At 35.4% G+C, this 25,344-nt stretch overlaps 1 protein-coding gene across 1 annotated transcript in view; it reads left to right on the top strand.

Annotated features, from left to right (window-relative positions):
• The window catches only part of ArgRS-m (arginyl-tRNA synthetase, mitochondrial), a 121,223-nt gene that overhangs the window by 32,861 nt on the left and 63,018 nt on the right, over positions 1 to 25,344 (top strand). Inside the window, exons 6-9 of the mRNA XM_090379473.1 lie at positions 484 to 623; positions 9,398 to 9,474; positions 10,792 to 10,876; positions 13,477 to 13,550. Of these exons, the coding sequence (XP_090235599.1) occupies positions 484 to 623; positions 9,398 to 9,474; positions 10,792 to 10,876; positions 13,477 to 13,550 (376 nt within the window). The remainder of the gene's footprint in view (positions 1 to 483; positions 624 to 9,397; positions 9,475 to 10,791; positions 10,877 to 13,476; positions 13,551 to 25,344) is intronic.

Below are 25,344 nucleotides of genomic sequence, written 5' to 3'. Positions count from 1 at the left end.
TCTGGCTGCCATTAATAAATAAATAAAACATTTGAAGAATCTGAACTTTTTGCACACAAAAAGTTGATTCTTCAGATATTTGTAATTACAAAAATTGTGCCATCTGGGTAGCTGTGAAGACTCCAAATTGCAAAAATCTTTTTACTAAATATTATGCTAAATTTACTGTGTAGGAGGTCAGTGATAAAAGCAAAAAATCAGCATTGTAGATGATTTATATGATGATAGTACTAACACAGACAAGTAGCATATATTAGAAATTAATTCTACATAATTATTTAACATAATTATTTAATTATTCTACACATTGCCTTACATGTGGAATAACGCAGTAATGAACAGATTTGCATTGTATGTGCAAATCAATTTGGAGGATTACTATTTCTTGGGAATCTCATTGATAGTAAAATTGTTTTATTCTGATATTTTGTTATTTAAATTGTGTTATTATTCTGATTTTTTTATTTCTGTAATTTTTTTTAGTTCTCCCAATATTGCCAAATCATTTCATGTTGGTCATCTCCGATCAACAATAATAGGAAACTTTATTGCAAATCTTCATGAATATCTCAGAAATTCTGTTGTGCGGTTAAACTATCTTGGTGACTGGGGAACACAGTATGGTTAGTAGTTGTTTTTAAGTATTTTTATTGAGTTTCCTAAACTATATTGCTTCAAAAAAAAAAGTAGAGAATACAGATCAGTAAGGTTGGTATTATTACATCACTGCTACTTCTGATATCTTAACATTAATTCCATGAGGATTTTTGATTTTCTTTTAATGAAAATTCCAAGCACAAGAGGTATATGAACCTATAGTCAGAGGCATAACTAGGTTTGATGGTGCCCAGGGCAAATAAAAAAATGGTGCCCCTTGAAAACTGTTCTTTAAAATTCTGGCTTAATTCTTATATTGGTACTCAAACTGGTTACTTGTTATAATACTGGTTACAAAATAATAAAAACAAAATACACTTTTTTTGTTAAAAAAATGAAACATATTGTCACTAATATATTTGCAAATTTGCCGCCCGGGGCACGTGCCCCACCTGCCTTGCCCTATTTATGCCACTGCCTATAATACTTAGTGCCATGCATAGGCTGAAGGATATGTTAGTCTTCTGGAATTCTAGCTCGTTCACTCAACAATAGACTGTACAGATGTTTCCAACTTGCTGCCCTAGCACATACTGACATATTAAGATCAGTGATTGCAACAACTGGTGTTCAGGAATTTAGGATTGCTTCAGCATCGTTCTTTCTGGGCTAGGGACGTGAAGTTCCTTTAAGTTTTTTCATCCTCCAAACAGCCTTAACCGTTAAGTACAGATGTATTTATTTGTGACATTAATGCAGAAAACTCATCATGCAGACTCACCTGAACTTCTCATTTTTATATTTTAATACATAAAAGTGAAATATTAATTATATCATATAAACAAATGATTTGTATTGTATTTATTACTTACCTGCTGAACAGAATCCTGTTTTTGGAATAGAAAATTTACCAAATAGGTCATTAATTTGCAATAATTTTTAGTCATTAAAATGAGTGAAAGAACAAATTTATTGTGCTAGTACATAGTCCTGCAAACTTTTTGCAATTATGTCAGATGCAGTCATGTTGATTTAATTGGGGTTACCTGGGTGCACACTGTATTCTGATTTGATATTTCTGGTTAGTAATACATTTCTCTCTCAATAGAATAACAAAAAATATTATAAATAAACACAGACCAAATGACCCCACAAGTGATATAAATGAGTAGCCCAATCTAATTTGAAGATACTAAGAATGATTAAATTCAAACTAGACAAAAGAGTTAAAAAAAAAATTGGGCTTGTCTCACAGACAGCTAGGCTGTAGCTTATGGTTAAAACAAATGAAGGTTAAAGAAATACTGTTCAAGGTTCAGGCCTAAATGGATGTCAGATGAATTAATGAGGCTCGTGGCAGAGAAGAATGGGATGCATATAAATTATCAGGTTACACAGAAGCCTATGGCAGATATAAGCTTTTCTGTAATCAAGTCACAAAGGAAGTTAGGCAGGTGAAGACAGATTACGAGAAATCTTTGGCAAAGAATGCAAAAAAAAAAACAGAAAAGAGTTCTTTACTTATGTAAATTCTAGAAGGAAAGGGATGAATCAGATTGGACCACTTAACATAGATGGGTTGACTATTGATGATCATGCTCAGGTAGCTAATAAACTGAATGAGTATTTTGCATCTGCATTCACACATGAGGAGTTATTCAATGAGGGGAATGCCAGAAGTTTATCAAACTCTAACAGGGAGCTGTAATAACTGAGAGTGAAGTGGAGGAGAAATTGTTGAAGTTAAACATAAGGAAGGCACCTAGGGTGGACAGGATCTATCCAGTTATATTAAAGGAGGCAGCAAAGGAAGTAAGCAAACCCTTAGCTATAATTATGAGAGAGCTTCCTTGGACTCAGGGGAGGTTCCCATGGACTGGATGTGTGCAAATGTATCACCAATTCTCAAAGGGGAAGGGGGGGTTCAAAGGTGACACAAGTAACTATAGACCTGTTAGTTTAACTTGTGTTCCAGGGAAAATAATGGAGTCACTGGTTAAAGAAGCATTGCAGGATCATCTAGACAAGACTGCAGTAATAGTTAAGACACAGCGTAGGTTTATTAAAGGGAGGTCTTGTCTGACCAATTTGATTGGATACTATGATGTGGTCACAAAGGAACTGAATGTAAAAAATAATTTTGATATCATATACTTAGATATCAGGAAAGCTTTTGATACTGTTGCACATGGAAGACTGCTGTACGAATTGCAGAGGTATGGCATTAAGGGTAAGTTGCTACAATGGATAAAGGGATGGTTGAGTGGGAGACAACAGACAGTGGTAATCAATGGACACTGCTCTTTGTGGACAAATGTTATTAGTGGAGTTCCCCATGGTTCAGTGTTAGGCCCATTGTTGCATTGTATATTTATCAATGATATTGATGAAGGTATATCAGGTTTATATGTCCACGTTTGCAGATGATACAAAGGTTGGCAGGGTTGTTAACGACAGTAAAAACAGTATGCTACTCTAACTGGATCTAGACAAGTTGAGCAAATGTGCTGAGAAGTTGGCAACTGAAGTTTAACATTGACAAATGCAAATACTGCATATGGATAGTAATAACCCAAGAGAAATGTACCAACTGTGTGGTACTACACTCCAGGAAATGGAAGGTGAAAAAGACCTGGGGGTAATTGTGCAGTCAAATATGAAGTTTGCTGAACAGTGCAGATCATGAAGTCTTGTCAATGATATATAGGAATTTTGCTAGCAGGGACAGGGAGGTGATTATCCTGTTGTACAAGGCGATGGTCAGGCCACACCTAGAGTATGTACAGGTCTGGAGGCCTCATTTTAGGAAGGATGTAGAGTTGCTAGAACGAATACAAAGAAGGGCAGCAAGATTGGTGAGGGGTACAAAGGGGTGCTCTTACCAAGAAAGGCTTAAATTCTGTAAATTGCAGTGCCTGGAGAGTAGACACCTGTGAGGTGATCTGATTGAGATGTATAAGGTCTTGAATGGGTTGAGCAAGCTGAATGCTGCTGGTGGGATTCTTCCTCTTGCTCAGATTAAAAACCTGAGGGGGAATAGATTCAAATTGAGGAAAGACAGTTGTAGAATAGATGTGTGGAAATTTTTCTTTAGCCAGCAGGTGTTTGATTGGTGGAACAGACTTCCATCCTTTCTTGTGGAAGTTGATAGCCTAAATAAATTTAAGACTGAGCTGGACAGGTACTGGGAACAAATGGAGGGGTGTAATGGGAATGTTTTTTTTTTTTTTTTTTTTTTTTTTGTCTGATGCTGCATAAGCTTGCTTTCTTCGTTGTATGCTTCTACTAATGCTAAAGGCATGATGTAGACACCTTCTGACCTGAGTTACCTTAGGATTAATGCAACTCTGATATAAGTGAGCGTAGTGTTGTCTTCTTGAAAGATGGTATTGCTATCTGGATAGAGTATGATTATCATACACTGAACCTCAGTACTGTGTACATATGCCTTAAATCATTCCCCCTCTCTTTCTCTTTGGAGAAAACGGTTATCAGGATTCTGCCCACCAAATTGTACCCTCATATACCATCACTGTAAATTGTAGTGTAAAGGCATGAGGGTTATACAGTATTTCTTACATTATTGAATTTTCAATGTCATGTGAACAAGGTAGCATCAATCTGTATTGTGAAGCTCACTGCTACAAGAAATCTGAGTTCGAATCGTGCTGGAGATTGGCAGAATTCTTAAAGGCTTCTTCATTTGGAACAGCAGTTAGTCAATTTCAGTCAGTGGGACCCCCATGTGTTATTTCAGATGTTTCACCTTCTGCTAAAAACTGGTGTACCTGAACTAAAAGTAGCCAATATATCATAAAACCCAATCATCCAGCCAACCTATAATGTTAATTCAGTTTACCTTTAGAAATACTCATTGTGGGCTCTACAACTAAGTGGAATTCAGTTTACTATGTACATATGACTTTTTTCATGGTGTCTGCATAATGAGCTTTATTCACTAATTTTCAGGGAAAAAGACAGATTTGGGGTTATTCTGTATACAGCAGGCCCCCGTTATAACGCGGTTCGCTTTACGCTGATTCGCTATAACGCTGTTCTTACATTATAACCCGTATCTGACTATAACGCTGTCAAAACTCACTGTAACGCTATTTTACTAGCATACAGATTGAATTTTTGGCAAATCCGTCTTCAGTCCAGTCTGTTTTGAGCCTTTTTTTTTTTTTTTTGGCAAAAGGAGAAAATAGCCACCATGAAATTAACTACAGTAATTATTTTTATAATTTCTACTCTATGTACAAAATTGAAACTTTCAATATGCTCTTATTTTCTTGGTGTGGATAGTTTCAAGGGAGAAATTCTTTTTTAGTACACAAGTTGAAAAAATTTACCATCCAGTGTCATATGTTGTTACGAAGTCTGCATTTTCTGTTCTGACCTGTAATAGAAAGATACTAAAAATAGATTTACTCCCTATCCCTTCTTTTGTTTTACTGTGGGAACTATAACTTGCAAAATGTTTTTCACACAATCAATCCCATGAGTGCTAAATGCGGTGCTGTTTCTTGTACAGTATTCTCTTGTCTTCTGAACTCCTCTGACCTTGTGGTCACCCGAAGTACATAAAATTTGTTTGTTTTACTGTTTTGGAAATTCCATAAACATTCTCCATGAGTCACACCATAATTGATTACAGTACTTTTCCTGCAATAAACAACCATTTGATTTTACTGCACGGTAAAATCGAACTTTTCAGATAAATAAAACATTTGTCACCGTCTTCAGCTCACTTGCCAGAGGAATTCTAGATATCATTCAGTGCATACAGTGTTAGACATACAGACAGTTTACTGTACTCGAACATCATATCACAATCAGTGCAACGCAGTTACATTTGCAGAGAGTTATGGCAGATAAGAATGAAAAAGCAACAATGTCTGGACACGGTGCAAAGATTGGAAAGGTAAGAAAAACATTGAGTTTGAAAATTAAATTAGACGTTTTGAAGAGAATTGATTCCGGTCAAAGACAAGTGGATGTGTGCAATAATTTAGGACTGGCAGGTTCAACTGTAAGAACAATCATAAAAAATAAAGAATCAATTTTAGCAGCTGGAAAAACAGCTGTTCCCCTGCAGGCAGCTAAATTGACCAGGGCTAGGCCAGCTATTATGATTGAAATGGAGAAACTTCTACATAATTTTATTGAAGACAACATTCAACGTAGAATTCCGTTAAGTTCAATTATTATTAAAGAAAAAGCGAAGAGCCTATATGAAGATTTAAAGGAAGCTCACACCGAAAAAAATGTGGAACCATTTAACGCTAGTAAGGGCTGGTTTGATAGATTTAGAAAGCGCTATAACCTGCACAACGTAGCAATACAGGGAGAAGCTGCAAGTGCAGATCAACAAGGAGCCGAAACTTTCAAAAAAGAATTTGTTAAAATTATTGAAGAGGGATGTTATACTGCTCAACAAGTTTTTAACATAGATGAAACAGGTCTTTTTTGGAAACGAATGCCTAAAAGAAGTTTCATATCGAAAGAAAAAAAAAACATGCCAGGCTTCAAAGCGGCGAAGGATCGGTTAACTTTGTTGTTGGGTGGTAACGCTGCGGGGGATTTTAAATTAAAACCCCTTTTAGTTTACCATTCCGAAAATCCAAGGGCTCTTAAAGGTTTAGCTAAATCAAACCTACCTGTAATCTGGAAGGCTAATAAAAAAGCTTGGGTAACCAGGCCGCTTTTCATTGATTGGTATGCTGAGTTCTTCTGTCCTGCAGTGGAAAAATATTGTGCAAAAAATAACATTCATTATAAAGCTATTCTAATCATGGACAATGCGCCAGGACACCCAAGCAAAGAGAGCTTAGAAGACTTGAACAATCACATAAAAGTTTTTTACATGCCTCCAAACACTACGTCTCTGATCCAACCAATGGACCAAGGAGTAATTGCAACATTTAAAGCGTACTACATAAGAAACACCTTTTCCCAAGCTATTAAAGCCATCAACACTGAAAATGTACCGAGCTTAAAGGAGTTTTGGAAATCCTATAACATTAAAAACGCCATCTACAACATTTCAAGTGCCTGGGATGAAGTGACTCAGGAAACCATGAATGGAGTGTGGAGGAAAGTTTGGAAAAATTGCATAAAGCATTCCCAGGAACCTGATGATTCCGTTGAAAATGTTAAAACACAAATTGTTGAGCTCAGAAAAGAAGCAGGATTACACAAAATTAACGAAGACATCGTACAAGAGATGATCGACAACGACAGGGATGGCCTCTCTAATGAAGAACTAATGGAAATTATAAAAGAACAAGAGCTTGCTATTGAGGGAGATGATGATCAAGATACTATAGATGAAGAACCGATGAAGTCGCTGACTGCAAAAGGACTTAGTGAAGCTTTTGAACACTTCGAAAATATGTGTGATTATTTCCAGGAGAACGACCCTGACATGGAACGAAGTGCCAAGGTAATAAGAAATTTGAAGAAAGAAATGAATCCCTACATGATGTTGTACAATGAGAGGAAGAGGGCCAAAGCACAACCCAAAATTGACACATTTTTCAGTCCAAAGATACGAAAACTCGAGAGCACAGGGCCATCGAATTAATAAATTCATGATTTTCGTTAGTTAATTACCTCATAATTATATGTGTATATAATGTAGAATATTTTATATGTACAAAATTTTGAATATTAAATATTTTTAATCGACATTGGTGCATATTTTCACTACCATTTATTATTGATTAGAAAATATCCTATGGAATAGACCGCAACTCACAAATACATATGCTACCTTATGGGAATATGGCGCTCGCTTAGCGCTCTGTTTTCCCGGAACGAACTATCAGCGTTAAACGGGGGTCACCTGTACTCATTTGCTTAGGCATTGTATTTAATCAGTGTCTAAGTTTGGAAAGTTTGTGTAATCGAAATATGATCATTACTGGAATTCCTTTCATCCAATTTATGTTGTAATATTCATGTAATATTGCAGTATTCAAGTCATAAATACCAATATGTGCTTATGATGTGGCATACACATTTCATAGCTTATAAACTATGGAACATGTTTGCATAGATTGTCAAGAATGCTATTTGAAAAAAAAAAAAAAATCAATTTTGATACTAAGGATATCTTCAGTGCTGAATAACAGGTATATCATATTTTTAAATCTGCCCTTGATGTTATTAGCCTTCTAAAGAATTAGTTTGATAAAAATAATAAATGGATATCTGCAGTCAAGAAAGTTGTTGATAAAATTTCAGAAGCAGATAATATTTTTGATAATTGGAAGACTGCTAAATATTTATACTAACGCAGTTGCTTTTTTGGTGGTTTTATATTTCAGTTTTGTTTTATAGTTACATTTGCTTCTTGCCCTTGCTCATATTGTTGAAGTGTGCATTGTAACTAGAATTAATTTTTGTCCTTTCAATTTTGTTAGTCTGTTCTTGATGAATTCTCTTATGATTTTTAATTATTCATTTTGTTTTTTATGCTTGCAGTTGGTATAATTATGCAATATAAATTATATTTTTATTGTCATATATTATAGATTTTTTTGTCATATATTATAGATTTTTTTGTCATATATTACTACTGTGTGTTATGTTTTTATGCTCCTTTATTTACTAAGTGTATGTATTTCTTTATTAACTGAATCAAATCTAAAAATATATGAGAAAACAGGCCTTGTGCATTGGGTTGCATTATATCATCAAAGTTTCTTGCAATACCCGACTAACTGGTTAAAATAAATTTGTTAAAATAAAAATGATATATCCATAAGATAAAACAGAAATAAAATAAGATAAAAGTTAAAAGAGTTAAAATATATATAATAAAAGCATTAAAATACATAGATAGTAGCTTTCGAAGCAAAGTGCCTCTTCATCAACTGATCTGTGAATGGTGTACTTCAGTATATATTGATAGTTACAATAGCACAAGTCAGATGGGCATGATCATGTATCATGATTCAGAATTACGTACACATGATGATCGCCAGTGCTCATCGCACTTCAATACAGTGCATTCTATAATAGGGTGTAAGTGTAAGTCCGATTCATAGTACTATTATTGGTGGCTATGTGTAATGCTTCAAGCCATGAGTGCTGGCAGTATTCACATGAATAGTCGTCGATTTCAATATCCTGTTGGGGATCAAGATTGTGCTGCTCAACCCAATAATGTTCGGCAACTGCAGACCGTTCAAAATTAGCGGTTCGCAGAGCCACCTCATGCTCAGAAACCCGATCTTTCAATCTTCTACCAGACTCACCTACATAACACCCCCCACAATCCAGACACGTAATACACACAGTTAAAATAAATTTAGGCGCCTCCGCAGCCAGGTGGGAAGGAGCAGCAGTGCATAGCACATGCTTCTTGATTAGACCGGTGTTCGAGCCCGTCACCACCAAATACGGAGGATGTGGAAAGGTCAGGGAATGACCACCGCATATCCCGGAGCAATATGGCCTTAGTTGCTAATGCTCCTAAAAACCAAATAACAAAAAAAACAAAAAAAATAAATTTATACACATAATACACACGGTTAAAATAAATTTATTTTAACCGTGTTTTAATAAATTTATATAAATTAAAATAAATTAATTTTAATAAATTTATTTTAACCAGTTAGTTGGTCGTCGCAAGAAACTTTGATGATCTAAAAATATATGATTTGAATTATATGAATTTTTTTTCATTATGTATTAATTTGTATAGAGCCAAAAATGTTTTGTAAATGTCACTGTGGTTTGAGGAGAAAACTTAGGTTGTAAATGTGTACAATATTTTATTCATGATCTGTAGGTGTTGTTTCTGCTGGATTTGAGTCTTTTGGGTCTGTGGAAGAATTGGCAAAAAATCCAGTTTACCACTTACTTCAGGTATAGAATTAATTTTACATGTTACTTTACTCTTGAAAGTGTACTTAAAATGAACAACTAAATTTGTTGTGCTGATTACGATAGGGAAGATTTTTGAAATTCTTTTGAATAAGTAAATTTTTATTTTCCTTTAAGTTTTGATATTTGCATTTATATATATGGATTATTACATTGCAACACTGATATTTTTTTATAATAGTTTTTCTTTATATATATATATGTATATATATAAGGAGTCAGTTAATTTTCATTGTAGGCCATATTAGAAAAAATGTAACTCATTACAGTCCAGCATGCTTTTTAGCAGAAAAATTAATAAACCCTTAAGTAAATATTATGATAACATTTTTATTTCCTTTTATCACAGAACGCTTACACTTTTGTGTAAAAAATTGAATATATATAAATTATGATCAGTTTTTTAAATATTAGATTCATTAAGACAGCTTACAAAAATGCATAACTAAAATTTTTTTTATGTACAAATTATTGACTTAGGTTTAAACCACTCATGATCCATGAAAATTGTTTTTGCCACTTAGTGACTTCTGCTCTCTATGTGTAGCAGCTATTTTACCCCCCCCCCCCTTTTTTTTTTTTTTTTTTTTCATTTTTATCCTTTAAGCATGGATGTTGCTTGGTCTACACTAAGCATGAGATTGAAAACTGGTGCATTATTTCAGTATATTTTATTGGTGGAACAGTTAGTTTTTTTTTTTTTTTTTTTATCTTCTGATTCTATCTAAATTTGTTATTAAAAATTCTTCACAATTTATGATTTATGTTTGTTGAAACAGGTAGGTGATGTCATGTTTGGTTAGTATTTTCCCGAATGGTCCTGCAATTAATTCCAACAAATAAAATGTCATGTCAAAGCAATTAATTGATTGGTGAATTATGTAAAATGATAGCAGTGAGCCAATATCGGAAAAACAGTGTGCCCACAGAGCTGGGGAATAATTGATTTCCACAAAATAAATTCACTTCACAAATATATGTTTCTTAATTCTAATTGAATTTCAACTGTTGGTTTTCTTGACTCATCACATGTCTCACTGTCCTTATAAGATTTTTCTTTTATGGCAGTTTATGATTAATCTATTTTGTACTGGAATATTCTTTATTTCCTGTTTCCATTTGTAATTGTGCCACTGGCCCTTTGTTACAGACTGTAGTCTCAATCAAAGGTAATATTTTTTTAAAGATAAATTTTTAAAATTCATAAATGCTTGTATCATTAGAGCAGCTAGTAAATGGAAGTTAATTTTCTTTTTAAATATTTTATCTTCTTACTACTGTTTTATTTTTGCCCCATAGGTGTATATAGCAGCCAGTCAGAAAGCAGAGAATGAGCCAGAATTTTTCAAAAAAGCACAAAAGCACTTTCACCTGTTGGAAGAAGGTAAGAAAAATTAAATAGGTATGAAACAAATATTTTGTGAGAAACTTATGTCATGCAGTTATTGCTTTCACTTCCATGGCAGGACTGTCGTAGGTAGCACAGTGTCCTTCCCACACTGGGTGGAAATAGCTAGGGTTCAAAATCCATGAATGATACAAGAAATTTTTATAGGCTTTTTTCACAACATGGCTGAGTTAGTTGGCCTCAAGCAAGGGTTGCATGGTTTAATCTCCTCTAAGCTCAGATTTTTAGTCCAGCAAACAGGCAAATCGACTGCAGAATACATGCAATTTACAAATACAGTATACTGATGCCTCATAGCCTCAGTTACTTTGGCAATTAATACACACTGTTCCATGACAGGATATTTGATATATAACTTCCCACCTATTTTGAAAGGGTCATGATTGAATTCTGTCAATGAGATTCAGAATTTACGAAGGTGTTTTTTAGGCAAAACCAATGTAATTGGTTTCAAGTCAAAAGGTAAAGGGTTTTCCTTGTGCTTTCTTATCCCTTGAACATACTTTCGAGATGCAAGTCTTGTGCCTTGTGGCGAGTTGTCTTAGCAGCACTATAGAAAAATGTGTGTTAATGTGGATTGTTTTCAGATATGCTATTTTCTTAGCTGAAAGAGAATATAATTTTAAAGGAATTTTTGGATCCTTGCAGTATAATGTTCAGAAATACAAAATAAATAATAAATTAAAAAAAAAAAAAAGAACCATTGCCGAATTATTACATTTTGTGTATGATCCTTGTAATTGTTTACTTTCTAAACTGTTTGTGATGGTATAATTACTTCACTACTTGGATCTTGTTTTTTGAGATCTGTATTCAAGTTCCATCAATGACTGGAGGAATTTCTTAAATGCTATTTTGCTTGGTTTGTAGTTTAGCTGGTTTCAAGCGGAAGAAAAAGGTTTTCCTTATATGTAACCTGAATTTTTCATCCCATGAGTATAAAGACTACCTGTAAATTTATGCTTCTACAAACAATACACTATACATGTGTGGCAGTGGAGTGGCTAATGGATCACATGTAAACTTGCAACCCAGATAACCTGTAACTCTCTTTGGAGATGAGAATCTCCAAAGAGATTCTCATCTACTAATTCAGGCAGAAGGAAAAGATGATGACTTTCTCATGTCAGTCAGCGTTATTTGCTTTACTCTGTGAGTGGTATAGTTAAAGCCCATTTATGCAGCATCCATGGGAGTAGGAAATTACTAGTTTTACTTTTTTTTTTAGTTGCATGATAATGTGCTGTTTGTGTATGACATGTTCTCTTATATGGGTCTAACATTCACAGTATACTTCAGCAGTCTTTGAATCCTTTTAAAAAAAATTATGGTATATAGTCAGTTCTTGTATAGCACAATAGTTGGCCTCAGAAAATCTCGTGCAATGCAAAATTGTGCAATATAAATAACAAGCCCTATGGGAAAAATAGGGTTAAGTGCCGACTACTCAAATTTGAACACACATTTGTAACCAAAACATTACCAAACACAATAAATAATCTTAATAAAATACGTAAGTATTTTATTATGACTATTACGTAATAAAATATTGATAATGCTTTTGCTTCTATCTTACGATAGAAGCAAAAACAAAGAACAAGTCTTATATATTATTTCACTGATTGTTATTAAATTTATTAACTACATTCATAATGGAACTTTTTTAATTAATATCATGAAAAATATCAAGAAGGGAACAAATTAATTAAAAATTTACTCAACTCGAGTGTTTGTGAAATAAGCTATGTCCAGATGATGTATGACCATCTGAAGATTTTCTGTATATTTATTTGATGGTTAAGTATTTCAAGAGCATAAGGCATAGAGTATATAGAGTATATACTCTACATACTCTACATAAATAGAGTATGCTGACAACAAAGTTCGTTGACCATTTCGTGAGTGAGTTAGCCACACGGTGAATTTTTGATTTTGGTGGGCTCTGCTGATCAAATGTTGTGAAAATGGAAATGTACATAAATCCCTTTAAATATTAATTTATTCTTATTTTGACTTGATTGCATAGCATTATCCACAGCAATTGCACAGCACTTTGCACAGCAGTGTGCCTTCTGTATACAATAAAGAGTTCTTCTTCATTAGGTAAAATTATTCTGCTCCAGAATATTTTTAGAAAATAAAAAATAAATCATGAATTTATAAAAAAACAGATAAAAATACACTGATTACTTTTTTAAGGCATTAATATCCTCTGCTTCTATTTATGCATTGTTTTACTTAATTAAATTGCATTAATTTCCAGAGAATTTCTTAAATTTCAATTCAGCTTTTATAAGCCAAAATCAGAACGCTGGCTGACAGCTGCAATTTCCTCCTTCAGTTTACAAAGCTAATTTTTGCATTGCCATCTATTAAAACTGTATCTGCTATTAATTAGAAACATGGATAAGAGATGGAATCGTGTACTATACAGTGAATGCATGAAATTGCACATTATTTGAAATGATCATGCAAAAACATAGATCTATTTATGCACTCATGAAAAGGTTATTAGCTAATAACTAATATGATTAAATTTTTCAAAAATATATGATCAATGTAAAATACATTTGCAGGATGTCCGCAAATGAGAGAGCAGTGGAAACAGTTTCGGGATTTAAGTATTCAGGATTACGAGAAGATGTATAAGGTAAGAAAAATCAATAAATATAATTTTTGATATGAAAAAAAAAAAAAGTAATTTAAGTGACCTTAAATTGCCGATTGATTTCACTGATTGTTATTTTGAATTTTAAATGTTATGGAACAAGACTGTTGCTACCATTTCTTCAGAAAGTGTTATTGTCACCTTCCCTTCCAATAAAAAAGTCAGCAACAATCACTTGAAGTGTTTGTGTTCATTGTCATTTTTTTTGAAAATCAGTGCAGCATTGCTGGTGTAATGGCATGACATACATCACAAAAAGCTTATTCCATTTCCTCCAAAAAAAAAAAAAAATTTCCTTGCTCCGGAAATAAACATCATCATCATTAGCAGCCATTTTCAATCCACTGCAGGATGAAGGCCTCTCCTGCAACTTTCCAGTTCCTTCTGTTTTGTGTAATGGCCATCCATTTACTACCCACAAACTCACGAATTTCATCTGTCCATCTCCGTTGTTGTCTTCCAGGTTTTCTTCTAGCTCCTCTTGGGTACCATTCTGTTATTTTCTTAGTACATCTGTCATCATGTCTTCGAGCTATGTGTCCTGACCAAGACCATTTTAGTTCTTCAGTTTTGATAAGAATGTCCTTTACTTGAGTTTGCTGCCTAATCCACGTTTCTCTTCTTATCTAACAATCTGATTACCAATATAATTTGTTCCATTCTTTGCTGTGTAGTTCTCAGCTTCTCTTCCATTCTTTTGGTGAGTGCCCACGTTTCACTTCCATAAATCATGGTGGGAAGTATACACTGGTTCATTATTTTACGTTTCAGACAAATTGGGGTATTGCTCCTCAGTATGTGACTATATTTCTTGAATGCTATCCATCCAAAATTTTTTCTTCTCTTGACTTCTAGCCATTTATCATTATTACAGCTAATGACTTGTCTCAGATAAGTATATGACTCCACCTTTTCAACTTCTGCTCCTTCAGTCATTATATCCATATTTATATATATATATTTATCACTTAGACATCCCTCCATAACTATATAGCATTCTCCTATAGTCCTTCCCTTACTAATTTAGGTTCATTTATTCTCAGAAAACTTCCTAACACTTACGTGATTTTCTGGGCTTTTCTTCTTGCTCGGTTTACTTTCCTATCTGCCCTTAGGTGTGGACTGGAATGCGGAAGGTCGCCCATCCGGGGACCACGGTAATCTTTCTGATGTTTCCCTACCGGGTACTACGCGGCTGGATTTAATTCAGGATCCTATATTCTTTCTTAGTCTGCATTTTTTCCCGTGGACTGAGGTGCTTTCCGAGTAGGCCAGTCGCTCGACAGCTCATTTGATTTAAACTTTACCTCTAGAATTCTCTGAGTGTGTTTCTCCTTTCTCCCTCCATACTGCTTCAATATCTACAAGTGAACATTCCTTCCTACTCTAGTCTTACCTAGAGTTCTTATCACAATTCTCCCGCTACAACTTCCATCTGCCCCAGGACTGCATCCACCACCCAAACTAGACCACGACTCTTTCCGAATCACCCCAAAACAAAAATCCTCGAATCTGCCCAGTATCAATTTTTTTTCAGATCCTTCTCTACGTTCTCTCAAAAATCCCTCCGCTGTCTTCCTGGCCAATCGTTGACTTCCACATCCTTTCCTTCGTGATTCTTATTCGTCTCCTTTCATTTCCGTGGGCGTGTTTATCCATCCTTTATGTCCGAACTTCCGTTGGTCTAGAAATTACGGGATCATTCTAGAAGGTAAAACAGAAGTTCCGGTCAACTAAGAAAGTTTCAGGCCTTCTTTGTGACCTCATACTCACATCCATTACTACGTCGCCCACACCTGCTAGTAGTCGCACCGTGAAATTTTTAAGAGGGCGACTTCCGCACTCAGTGCCCTTTCTATAGAGTATATGCTCCTGTCTTAAGTGGGATTTGTTTCGGTCTATTACTTTTACCGACTCACTTAAGGAATCCTTTACAAACGAAATATAACTAACTGGGAGTGTCTGGAATAACTTTCAAATTCCAGTGTTTTCTAACCCATGATATTTGAGCTGAAAACTAACTATTTACTCTACAATGAACTCTCCCAATATTTAACAAGACTTTATTATTATTGTAAGGATGGGTCCTTACAGTTGGCTCCGATCGCGTCATGCAGCCGTTTGTCAATTCGTTTCATCTTCTCATCTTGCTTCTCTAGAGATTTCAGAAACTGACAGTAGCCTAAATCTTTTAGAAGAGTTTATAGGGTGCCTTCATTTTTTCTAGCCATCGTACTGGAGTTCTCGTGTTTCTTTCCGCTATGAATAGGCAGCTGACCACACTCCTGGGGTGTTATTTGAGTGACTGCATCTCATTTTGTCACTGTGCTGAGATCACGAGGGCAGCCACCACGTTCGGTACATAATTCTTGTAGGGTGCTGGCAATTGTCCTGAAGGCTTCACATAATTGCAAGAATATTTGCTGATGCTATCGAGGCAGTGTTAGGTGGGTCGGAAAACTGCTAGCTTGGGGGGAGACAAAGACCAATAGATTGACAGTAGCCACTGGCAGAGGTGAAAGAGATTCTTGCACTGCTTCTATTAGAATGAGCAGAAGCCTGAAAAACAAGATGCATGGTATTTCAGAGACTGCTGGGAGCCATTGCGGTACAAGTAAACACATGGATTGTGTTAGGGTAGCTAAGAATAGAAACAGGTGCAGGTATACATGTGTGTACACCAATGCTAGGAGTTTAGTAAATAAATTTGATGAATTTGAGGTATTGCTCAAAACATCAAAGGCAGATATTGTTGGGATATCAGAGACATGGTGTCACACAGATATAAGGGATGCAGAACTGCAATTTGGGGAGTACAACGTCTACAGAAAGGATAGACAGGATAGGAAGGGGGGAGGGGTTATGCTATTAGTTAAGAAACACATAAAAACCAAGGAAGTGAAGCCAGTCGACATCGCTGGACAGTGCAGTGTTGAGTCAGTTTGGTGTGACATAAGCATTGGGAGATCAAAATTGAGAGTAGGAGTGTGCTATAGGCCTAATGACTCTGATGAGTATAATAAGGAACTGTACAGGGAAATAGAGTGGGCCAGTAAATCAGAGAGTCTTATAATGGGAGATTTTAATTTCCCAGATATTGACTGGAATTTGGGGGCTGGTTACTCACGCACTAGCAGGGCTTTTGTGGATTTATTGGATGATTGTTTTCTACATCAGCATGTTCGGGAGGCAACTAGAGGGAGTAATACTCTTGATTTGATTATCAGCAGTGATTCTTCATGCATTAAGAATCTGCAGATAAATGAACCACTAGGTGGCAGTGATCACAGTGTGCTGAAGTGGGATTTACTCAAAGAGGCAACTGCCATTAGGGGTAAAGGGAAGGGTTATTGCTTCGGTAAAGGCGACTACGATGGACTGAGACAGTATTTAAATTCTATACAGTGGGACCAACTGATGATGTTACCAACAGCAAATTCAAAATGGGAAGCATTCAAAGAACTTATCTTGGAAGCTACTAGGCTTTACATACCAACTAAGAAATATTGTTCAAGGTTTAGGCCAAAATGGATGTCAGATGAACTAATGAGGCATATGGCAGAGAAGAAAAATGCATGGGATACTTACAAATTAACACATGACACAGAAGCCTATGATAGATACAAGTTGATATGCACCCAAGTTACAAAGGAGGTTAGGCAGGCGAAGGCAGATTACGAGAAATCCTTGGCAAGGGATGCAAAGAAAAACAGCAAAGAGTTCTTTACTTATGTAAACTCTAGAAGGAAGGGGATGAATCAGATTGGTCCACTTGATATTGATGGGCCAACTGTTGATGATCCTGCTCAGGTAGCTAACAAACTAAATGAATATTTTGCATCGACATTCACACATGAGGAGTTATTCAGCAAAGGGAATGCAAGAGGTGTATTCAACTCTAGCAGTAAGCTACAGAATCTTGAAATAACTGGGAGTAAAGTGGAGGAGAAACTGTTGAAGATAAACATAAGAAAGGCACCTGGGGTGGATGGGATCTATCCAGTTATATTAAAGGAGGCAGCAAAGGAAGTATGCAAACCCTTAGCCATAATTATGAGAGCTTCCTTGGACACAGGGGAGGTACCCATAGACTAGAAATGTGCAAATGTGACCCCAATTCACAAAGGAGGATCAAAGGCTGACACAAGTAATTATAGACCTGTGAGCTTAACCTCTGTTCCAGGAAAATTAATGGAGGCACTGGTTAAAGAAGCACTGCAGGATCATTTAGACAAGACTTCAGTTATAGCTCAGACACAGCATGGTTTTGTTAAGGTGAAGTCTTGCCTGACCAACTTGATTGGATACTATGATGCAGTCACAAAAGAACTGGATGCAGGGAATAACTTTGATATTATATACTTGGATCTTAGAAAGGCTTTTGATACTGTTGCACATGGAAGACTGCTACACAAATTGGAGCAGTGTGACACTGGAGGCAAATTGCTGCTATGGATAAAGGGGTGGTTGAGGGGGAGAAGACAGAGAGTGGTAATCAATGGACACTGCTCATCGTGGACTAATGTTATTAGTGGAGTCCCTCAGGGCTCAGTGTTGGGTCCATTATTGTTTTCTGTATTTATAAACGATATTGATGATGGTATATCAAGCTTAATGTCCAAGTTTGCAGACGATACAAAGGTTGGCAGGGTTGTCAAGGACACTACTGACACTATGCTGCTGCAACAGGATCTGGAAAGGTTGAGCAGATGGGCTGAGAGGTGGCAAATGAAGTTTAACATTGACAAATGTAAAGTACTACACATGGGAAACAGCAACCCCAGAGCAACGTATCAACTCTGTGGTACTCAGTGGTAGAGAATGAAAGGGACTTGGGGTTGGTTGTGCAGGCAGATATGAAGTTCTCTGAGCAGTGCAGACGGGCTGCAAGAGTAGCTCATGGAGTATTGTCAATGATATACAGGAATTTTTCCAGCAGGGATAAGGAGGTGATTATTCCATTGTATAAGGCAATGGTCAGGCCACACCTAGAGTACTGTATACAGGTCTGGAGGCCTCATTTCAAGAAGGATGTAGAGCTGCTGGAACGAGTACAGAGAAGGGCAACAAGATTAGTGAATGGAACAAAGGGGTGCTCTTACGAAGAAAGGCTTAAGTTTTGCAAATTACAGTGTCTGGAGACTAAGCACCGGGGAGGTGATCTGATAGAGGTGTATAAAGCCTTGAATGGTTTGAGCATGCTCAATGCTGATGGGATTCTTCCTCTAGGTCAGAAAAATCACCTGACAGGGCATAAATTCAAATTGAGGAAAGACAGATGTAGGATAGACGTGCGGAAATTTGCCTTTAGCCAGCGGGTGGTTGGTTGGTGGAACAGACTTCCATCCCTTGTGATGGAGGTTGATAGCCTAAATAAGTTTAAGGCTCAGCTGGACAGGTATTTTGAACGAATAGAGGGGTGAAGTGGAAGTGGGTTTTTTTTTGTTTTTTTTTTGGCTGATGCTGCATAAGCTTGCTTTCTTGCATCAAATGCCTCTACTAATGCTAATGCTAATGCTAATATCCCTTTCTGTGGCATACTTGTTCATCATTACTTTTGTTTTAGCCATATTCATCTTTAGTCCAAAATCCTTACTAACCCTGCATAACTGATTAAGATTTTCTTCTAAATCTTTGGGATCGTGGCTTATGACCACAATGTCATCTGCAAATCGTAAACAGTTTAGGTACTCTTCATTCACATTGACTCCTTTCTGCGACCAGTCTAATCTTCTGAAAGCTTCCTCAAGGGAGTAAACAACTTCGGAGATATTGTGTCTCCTTGTCAAACTCCTTTCTCGATTTTAAATTTGCTACTGTCTTTGTCTAGTCTAATAAAGGAGATAGCATTTTCATATATTGTCTTCAAAATCATAATATATGGGGTATCTATGCTTATCTTTCCAGTGCCCAAAACATTGCCTTATGCTGTATGGAGTCAAATACCTTTTCATAATCCACAAATGCCAAGCATAATCGTGTTTTATATTCATTTGCTTTCTCCATTAGCTGTGACATTACATGAAGGTGATCCATAGTTGAGAATCCTGTCCTAAAGCCAGCTTGCTCTTTCGGTTGATTCTCATCAAGTATTCTTTCTAATCTGTTAGTAATGACCCTTGTGAACAATTTGTAGATGTGGGATAACAAGTTAATTGGTCTATAATTTCCAATTTCTGATTTATCTCCTTTCTTATGCAGCAAAACTATGATTGCATTATTCCACTCCTTAGGTGTCACACCTTTTCTAATGCATTTTGTGAAGAGTCTTGCCAGTTTTTGTGTCATGTCTCTTCCTCCCAGTTTTAACAACTCTGCAGTAACTTCATCTTCCCCCAGGGCTTTCTTGGTCTTCATATTCTTCAACGCACGTTCTACCTCATCAGGTATGTTGTATGTGGTACTAATTTGCAATCCATCTTCTCCACTGCTGGCATCATTCCCTTGCTCCTTGTATAACTCTTTATAGTAGTCTTCTGCTATTTGAATTATGCCTTCTCTGCTATTTATAAGTACACCATCGCTATTCTTCAGTTTCAGTATCATTTGTCTTTCTGTATTACTGCTCATGGCTGCTGATTTAAATCCTTTGTTTTCCCTTAATGCTTGTTCTACTTTTCTTGTGTTAAATTTTCTTATGTGCTCTCTGAGTCTCTTTCTAATGGCTTTGCATAACTCAGTATACTCAATTTTCTCCTTGTCAGTGTTTTTCTTGCTCTTCATTTGTCGTCTTCAGTTCATCGCAACAAGTGTTTCTTGACTAATTTTTTCTTCTTTGGATTTCTTTTTACCTATAGGTTTCTTGGGCTTTATCACTTTCAGAAAGTTGTAATATTCCTCGTCGATATCTTTGTCCTGAGCAGTCTGCAGAAGCTCAAACTTGTTCTTAAGTTACAGTACATACTGCTTTTTCTCCCCTTCTGTTATCTCAAAAACCTTTGTATTATTTACTCGAGTCAGTTTTTTCTTTTCTTTTCTTGCATTTATATCAAGGTGCATCTTACCATTCTGTGATTACTTCCGACAGTTACCTTGTTCAGGACAGTAACATCATTCACGATATATCTTCTATTAGTTAGGTTGAAGTCTGTTTCATTAGTTGTTAATCCATTTGGGCTCTTCCATGTCCACTTTCTGTTCACCCTTTTTTTTGAAAAAAGTGTTCATTACTGACATTCCTTGAGATTCTGCAAATTCCACAAGTCTTTCACCTCTCATTTCTTTCACCAATTGCAAAATTTCCTATAGTTCCCCTTTCTGCACTCTTTTGTCTCTTTCCAACCTTAGCATTGAAGTCCCCCATAATGATAGTGTAGTAAGTTTTCTGTTCATCTAGAAGACTCAGTTTTGGTGTACATTTCTTCAACTTCTTCTTCGTCATGGCTCGATGTTGGTGCATAAATCATTACAACCTTTAGCTTATACCTCTTAGAAATCCTGTAGTAGTCTTGACACCCTTTGTGATGTATTTTTGAATTCCCAAATGTTGTTTTTTATATCTTTATGGACCAGAAAGCCAACTCCACCTTCACTCCTTTCACTATTTCCATTGGTGTACAGCAGATTTCCACTTGATAAACTTATAAGTTATTCATTTCTTCTTCTTGTTTCAGCCAAACTGATGATATTCCAATTCACATTTTCTAATTCCTTTACCAGCTCTAATATCCTGTCTTCATCTATGAGCGATCTTACGTTGTAACAGGCCAAGTTCAGTTTCCGTGCATGGCAGCCTGGTTGTACCCAAAGATTCTTAGCACCCTCTGCTTCCACTCTGATCCTCTCACTGCCGTAAGAGGGAGAGTGAAAGCCACTGGGGACTGAGGGCCATTTGTTTTGTCTTACTGTCGTGTGCTGGATGGTTTGGTCTTTTCCTCTTCACGCTGTCTTTTCTTTGGTCTTTTCCTCTTCACGGCGTCTTGAAGGAACCACTCTACATGTTCATTGCCACCTAAGTGACATAACAGGGCTTACCATCGAGAAGGTGTGCATGAGTGGATTTTAGGGAGGCAGGCCAACCGGACTTCTCCTAAATCTTCTGAAATAGAAAGATATTGGATCCATCAGTGTTTTAGACTGAGTGTCTGAAAACACACAGAATGCCTGTTCCCCTTGTGGAATTAAATATCTGCAAAATTTAATTCATTAATAGATTTAAGGGTAATTTTTTTTCTGCTAAGATCTTTTAAGACATTATCTCTACATTAACATGTGGAGATTCTGTGTTCCTGTGGCCATTTTCAGAGTGTGATTTCATTTGATGAATAATCCACAAATGACGAGATCATGCTCAATCAATACTCTTTGTGACCATGATCTGTCCTCAGTGGAACCAGTTTCAAAAAAAAAAAAAAAATTGTCCCAGCATAATATCCTTTTTTTTTTTCATGCTATCGTACTGAATTTTGCATCAAAATCATTTTGGATTCTTTCATTGTTTTACTGGTATGTCATTTCACAAACCAATGTACTCATCGTTATCCTTTCCTCTAAAGTATTGACATATCACAAAAAAAAAAATAATAAATAAATAAGAATGACACATCACAAAATTTTTGCAGAGAAGAAGAGTGGGACTTTCTGAACAGCTGTATTATTCATAATTATAGATATTATTCTTAATTTTTCATTCACATTATCATTGTCACTGACCAAGGATTATGCTATACTCTTGCTTAAAATCAGGAAGTTTTTTATTTGAAAATTATATGTATTTTTTAAATTTCATATTTGAGTTTTATATACAGGTAGTTCTCGACTTTACGAATTAATTCGTTCCTAGCACGCGCTCGTGAAGCGGGAATTTATTTCCCATAGACATAATGTTAAAAATAGGGGTTATGTTCTCAACAATGAAATTAGTTAGCTAATTAGTTTGTTTAAACAATGATTGATTTATGCAAAGAAATGAAAACATAGCCTGTAAAATGAAGCAAATTATAATAATAAAGAAATTATTTATGACTTACAAATGTTAAAGAATGTTTGAATAAACATTCTTTAACATTTGTAAGTCATATCATCATCATCATCAACTAAATGCACACGCATTGATCACTCATTATTGGCTTGGCACTCGTTGGTTTATTGTTTGTTTGTTTGTTATTTGGTTTTGTAGGAGCATTAGCAACTAAGGCCATATTACTCCGGAGATATGCGGTGGTCATTCCCTGACCTTTCCGCATCCTCTGTATTTGGTGTTGGTTTATTGGAGTCATCTTCTTCGGAAATGCTTCAAGAGGCATTTGTTTCCAAGATAATCTTCTCTTTTGTTTATAAATTTCAATAGCATGCATAAACATATTTTAATGGAATGCACAAATTGTGTTAGTCACAATTTGTGTGGAGTAACAAGTTTATGAAGCTTTAAAAAAAAGGAATGAAGAGAAGATTCTGAAATTTTATTTATGTTTTTATACAATTGAAGATTTCAGTAAAGGGGAAACACATTTCACCATAATAACATAAAAAACCACACAACTCCAGCAATCGGTATTTTCGCAAACACAATAACATAGAGTTTACTACACGTTTATAATTAGATGCACTAACAGAAAAGCCCAATAAACCGGAAAGTGCAAATTGTTTTTTGGTTGTGACCTCCAGAAAGGTGCTTTAGAAAAATATCACAAAGCCATTCAAAATTGGTTCCTATAACAGAACATATGATAATGATGAAAGTGTAGTGCATTTTAATGATTTGAATTGGTAACTAATACAATTTACACTATAAAAACGACCTTTTAGAGAGTTATATAGCGAAAATTTCAACTTCCAAGGTCGTGGTACGAATTACCAAAAAAACAATGTGTTATTGGGTTCACATTACGATATTTTGACAATACGATGGTGTCTCTGGAACAGATTAATATCGTAAAGCGGGGTACACTGTATTGTATAGCTATGAGCATGGTTTGAAATGCGGTATTTATGAATATTTAACATTCTTTTTTTTTTTTCTTTTTTCTTCTTTTTTTTTTTTTCTTTTTTCTTCTTTTTTTTTTTTTGCAATTAATGTTCATATTTTCGATTTTGTTGATACTTGATAATTTGAAAAAAAAACTTGTAAAGCAAGAACTGCCTGTATACAAAAACTTATTAATCAAATTTCAAGTAGCGGTGCCTGCAGTGATACCAACTGCAATTGTTATTACCTCTTGGATGCAGTAATTTCTCTGAGATGAAAAGTATACAGTAAACCCCCGCTATTTGCGGGGGTTACGTTCCTGAGAAATGCTGCAAATACCGAAAACGCGAATACTGAGTTATGGCTCCCATAATAATAAAGGGGTTCAGTTCCAAAGTATGAAATATATAAGAGAAACTAGTCTAAAATTTTGTCTATGTATGTATTATATGTACCTTCATAATATGACTATGTACATAGACAGTACATAGTGAAATGCAAGCATAAGGCATCGAAATGAAAATAAGAAACAATTTAATATTAAATGTAATATATATTAGAAATTTCAAACAAATCTTTCAATCCAGCGGCTTTGCTATAGCTAAAAAGCTTAGCACGCCAGTGCTATCACCAGTTTCGCTAAAGTGTTGATAAAGGTGTTTTGCCTTTTCATGAATGATGAGTGAACTTAATGGAATTTTATTAATGTTCATATTTTCGATTTTGAGTTCAGTCTTCTATCCACAGATTTAAAACTTTTTCCATTTTTTCTAATTTAACATCACGAGTTACAGAGGATATTTTTGAAGCAATTAGCGCGTTTTTATGGACACTACGGTGGATTTTTTCTTCCGATTTCTTGATTGATCGTACCATTGACTTATTGATTTTATAATGTTTTGCCACTGATGAGACACTTTCACTATTAGAAATTTTGTCTAATAACTGAATTTTATTTGCTAATGTCATCACCTTCTTTGATCTTTTCACAATTCCCTTGTTATTCGTAGCCATATTTTTGTAGGGGTTAGAAAAGAACTTGTCCACAATAAAGTCACTTTCTTCCATTAACACAAAAAGTCTGTTTACACTAACACACTGCAAAACGACAGATTTTTCACTTTTGTAAGCATATCAATTTATAAATTGATAAATTTATTCAATTTATAAGCATATAAATTAAAAGCAAACCACGAAACCTTCCATGACAAGTGCGTAGCACATACTGAACAAGGATTAGTGAGAAACATCCACACTCACGATTTTGTCACCCCTCTCCCCCCACCCACTGAGCGCTGTTTTGACCAGGAAAGATGATTTTAGTCACGCCCATGTTTTTTTTTTTTTTTGGCAGAAAATGTTCACGGCGATTTAAAATTCAAATTTTTTAGATTTCATTTTATATTAAATCAGCGACCGCGAATACAGATACCGCAAATAGCGGGGGTTTACTGTATATTAATTCTTTTTTTGATAATTATTTCCATTACTGAAGGTTATAAGCTTATTAAATTCGTATAGTTTTTGGTTTTTTTTCACAAATAACATGTATAACTCATTCTAACATAGTAGAGAGAAATTTGGGTTATGATCATTAATAGACAGGAATTTCTTTCAGTAAAAATAGATTTCCATGAGAAATTGTGCTAACAATTTTTGCATGTGAGGGCACAGTGAAGCAATGACCTCAATATATCATATGTATCAGGGAAACTTATTAAGATCAAAACTTGTTTTCCTGACCTTCTGAATTCCTTCATCAATTCTGAATCAGACTCTTATCAATAATGTTTTTTTTTTACTTCTTTTTTTTATTGTGGATATCAGTCATCTCTTCACCAAATGCATGGCACCTCTTTGCTACATTCC

This window comes from Mastigoproctus giganteus, chromosome 8 (assembly GCF_048544385.1).
Source record: "Mastigoproctus giganteus isolate SK-2022 chromosome 8, ASM4854438v1, whole genome shotgun sequence".
NCBI classification, from domain to species: domain Eukaryota; kingdom Metazoa; phylum Arthropoda; class Arachnida; order Uropygi; family Thelyphonidae; genus Mastigoproctus; species Mastigoproctus giganteus.
This window is presented reverse-complemented; position numbering and strand designations above follow the sequence as displayed.